At 39.2% G+C, this 3,738-nt stretch overlaps 2 protein-coding genes across 2 annotated transcripts; both read right to left on the reverse strand.

Annotated features, from left to right (window-relative positions):
* Positions 1 to 1,706: 1,706 nt before the first annotated feature.
* On the reverse strand, positions 1,707 to 2,645 carry LOC128204944 (DNA-directed RNA polymerase II subunit RPB1-like). The gene has a single exon (XM_052906344.1). It carries the CDS (start codon positions 2,643 to 2,645, stop codon positions 1,707 to 1,709), a length of 939 nt encoding a protein of 312 aa, XP_052762304.1.
* Positions 2,642 to 3,388, reverse strand: LOC128204945 (uncharacterized). Its single transcript, XM_052906345.1, has one exon. It carries the CDS (start codon positions 3,386 to 3,388, stop codon positions 2,642 to 2,644), a length of 747 nt encoding a protein of 248 aa, XP_052762305.1.
* Between the last annotated feature and the right edge of the window lie 350 nt (positions 3,389 to 3,738).

The following is a 3,738-nucleotide window of genomic DNA, read 5'->3' on the forward strand; positions in this document are numbered from 1 at the left end:
AGACAAGTATTTGATTATTGTATAAAGATACGTTTATGGTATCTGGTTGCTATGTGCGGTTCACTTCTAGTTGCTGTGGTAATATCAAAATTGCACAATACGGCTGGTCGAATGTAGCGGTGTAAACTTACAAACGCATAGTTAAATAATATAATACATCTAATTCCAACGAATAGAGTGTACCTCTTTATTTTGAGGAAGTTGAAAATAACTTGCTTTACAATAAAACTTTGAAAATGACAAACATTTGACCAGACCAGCTGTGTAAGTTAACCGGATGGCGGCGTATAGAAAGCATCTGGCAACATGACGGCGTAAATTTAGTAGCCTTACAGTCTGGAGGCGTAACATAAACAACTATGAACATAGTTCATATGTTCATAGTTACATAGCATAACGATAACAACTGGCAACATGACGTCGCAAAGTAAGCAATCAAACTGAGTAACGTTTGCGATGTAAACGTCAAGCGGCATAAAAAAGCAGCTTCAAAGACTGGTGGCATAAAGATAGCAGCCTAGCAACCTGGTAGCGTAAAGTTAGCAGCCTAACAGACTGCTGGCATGAAGATGGCAGCCTGACAGCAAGGTTGCGAAATGTTAGCAGCCAAAAAGACTGGTGGCATAAAGATGGCAGCCTGGAAACATGGTAGCCTAGCAGACCGACAGTGTACTGTTACCAGCCAAACCGTCTGGTGGCGTAAGGTTAGCGGCCTACCAGATAGCGGTGTAATGTAAGCAGCCTAGCAGACTAGCAGTGTAATGTTAGCAGCTTAAATCTGGTGGCGTTAGGTTAGCAGCCTAGCAGACAGGCGCGGTAATGCTAGCAGCTTTACAGTCTGGTCGCGTTTGGCTAACAGCTTGACAGTCTGGCGGCGTTAAATCAACAACAGGTCATACTGGGCGCCGTAAAGAACGATGTCATAGCATTTTAATTAATCAGCGGATACCGCGAAGGGAAATAACTACTGCGTTGAGCTCGCTCAGATTTAACGAGTTATATTTTACTGCATAATACCAGTGCACGCATACTAACAAAGCCTTTGAATTTTGGACTCTCATAAATTATGTTCGACATGTTAACAATGTTGTTCTCCTGTTGATGTCTTGAATATGAACATGTTTATATGCTTTGTATGTTATATTGCCTATCCGATGTCCCTCCCTTAAAGAGTTTTTGATGCTGAAAATATTTAATTAACTAGTTCTATAGAGGGATTTGGTTAGCGCCTCGAAAAATAATTCGTTACAGGGGACCAATTTGATAAAGTCTGTTTATTCATATTTGTTTTATTATTTTTATTTCCAGGACACTATTCCCTGTGGATCTAAGACGTGCGACTTGGATACAGGAACATGCGAAAAAAGGTGTACATCAGTTAAAAATGGGTCGTGGTATCACTTTATCTCATGCTTCCCATTCACTACGCAATACTTTTAGAAATACTTTTTGAACAATTGTTGAACTCCTCATTGGAAACCAGCGTTGAAACATATTGCTCTCATTTATTTACGGTTATATAGAATCTCAAATTAGATCCAGTCAACAGATTAATAGATGAATGTACATTACGACAGTCTGCGTCTTCCTATTTTAGAAAGTCACTTTTGTTAACTAAACAATTATTTTTACACGGTTTTATGAAACTGAATGTAAATATATATCCTATATTATAGTTTGACTGTTGGGCTTGTACTTTGTGTCAATTATAGTTTGACTGCTGGGCCTGTACTTTGTGTCATTGTAGTTTGAATGCTGGGCCTGTACTTTGTGTCAATTGTAGTTCGACTGCCTGGCTTGTACTTTGTGTCAATTATAGTTTGACTGCTGGGACTGTACTTTGTGTGAATTGTAGTTTGACTGTTGTGACTGTACTTTGTGTGAATTGTAGTTTGACTGTTGGGACTGTACTTTTTGTCAATTGTAGTTCGACTGCCTGGCTTGTACTTTGTGTCAATCATAGTTTGACTGTTGTGACTGTACTTTGTGTCAATTGTAGTTTGACTGTTGGGACTGTACTTTGTGTCAATTGTAGTTTGACTGTTGGGTCTGTACTTTGTGTCAATCATAGTATGACTGTTGGGACTGTACTTTGTGTCAATTGTAGTTTGACTGTTGGGACTGTACTTTGTGTCAATCATAGTTTGACTGTTGGGACTGTACTTTGTATCAATTGTAGTTTGACTGTTGGGTCTGTACTTTGTGTCAATCATAGTTTGACTGTTGGGACTGTACTTTGTGTCAATTGTAGTTTGACTGTTGGGACTGTACTTTGTGTCAATCATAGTTTGTCTGTTGGGACTGTACTTTGTGTCAATTGTAGTTTGACTGTTGGGAATGTACTTTGTGTCAATCCTAGTTTGACTGTTGGGCCTATACTTTGTGTCAATCATAGTTTGTCTGTTGGGACTGTACTTTGTGTCAATCCTAGTTTGACTGTTGAGTCTGTACTTTGTGTCAATTGTAGTTTGACTGTTGGGACTGTACTTTGTGTCAATCATAGTTTGACTTTTGGGCCTGTACTTTGTGTAAATTGTAGTTAGACTGTTGGGACTGTACTTTGTGTCAATCATAGTTTGACTGTTGGGACTGTACTTTGTGTCAATCATAGTTTGACTGTTGGGGCTGTACTTTGTGTCAATCATAGTTTGTCTGTTGGGACTGTACTTTGTGTCAATCCTAGTTTGACTGTTGGGTCTGTCCTTGTGTCAATTGTAGTTTGACTGTTGGGACTGTACTTTGTGTCAATTATAGTTTGACTGTTGGGCCTGTACTTTGTGTCAATCATATTTTGACTGTTGGGACTGTACTTTGTGTCAATCCTAGTTTGATTGTTAGGCCTGTACTTTGTGTAAATTGTAGTTTGACTGTTGGGTCTGTACTTTGTGTCAATTGTAGTTTGACTGTTGGGACTGTACTTTGTGTCAATCATAGTTTGACTGTAGGGGCTGTACTTTGTGTCAATCATAGTTTGTCTGTTGGGGCTGTACTTTGTGTCAATTGTAGTTTGACTGTTAGGGCTGTACTTTGTGTCAATCATAGTTTGTCTGTTGGGGCTGTACTTTGTGTCAATTGTAGTTTGACAGCTGTGTCTGTACTTTGTGTCAATTTTAGTTTGACTGCTGGGCCTGTGCTTAGTGTAAATTATAATTAGAATGCTGGGACTGTCATTTGCGTCAATTGTAGTGTGACTGCTGGGCCTGTTCTTTGTATCAATTGTAGTTTGACAGCTGGCCCTGTACTTTATGTTAATTGTAGTTTTACATCTGAGACTGTTATTTGTGTCATTTATAGTTTGACGGCTGGGACTGTACTTTGTTTCAATTGTTGTTTGAATGCTTGGCCTGTACTTTGTGTCACTTGAAGTGTGACTGTTTGGCCTGTTCATTGTATCAATTGTAGTTTGACAGCTGGGCCTGTACTTTATGTCAAGTGAAGTTTCGAGGAAGTAATATGAACGGGGTCGGCAGCAAGGTTTGTATCGTATGTAAAGAAGGCTACGCCCCATCTATCACCAACAACATTGCAAATTGTGAGGTCACGGGCAAATGGACCGATAACGACATGATTTGCGAGGTTGGGGTATGCAATGTATCACAAATGATACAATCCTTTTTACTCGAGTCAAAGGTTGTCATATTAAGGGATCAAATTTTCAGAAAAGATTTCCGTCTTGTCATGTCATGTGCCTGATGTTAAATTTGATTCCTGACCCATGAAATTCTGGTATCAATTGAA

The sequence above is a fragment of the Mya arenaria genome, chromosome 10, assembly GCF_026914265.1.
Source record: "Mya arenaria isolate MELC-2E11 chromosome 10, ASM2691426v1".
Classification (NCBI taxonomy): domain Eukaryota; kingdom Metazoa; phylum Mollusca; class Bivalvia; order Myida; family Myidae; genus Mya; species Mya arenaria.

Coding starts and splice junctions, on each gene's coding strand:
- LOC128204944 (XM_052906344.1), bottom strand. CDS start 2,645: ATGATTGACACAAAGTACAGCCCCAACAGTCAAACTATGATTGACACA.
- LOC128204945 (XM_052906345.1), bottom strand. CDS start 3,388: ATGAACAGGCCAAACAGTCACACTTCAAGTGACACAAAGTACAGGCCA.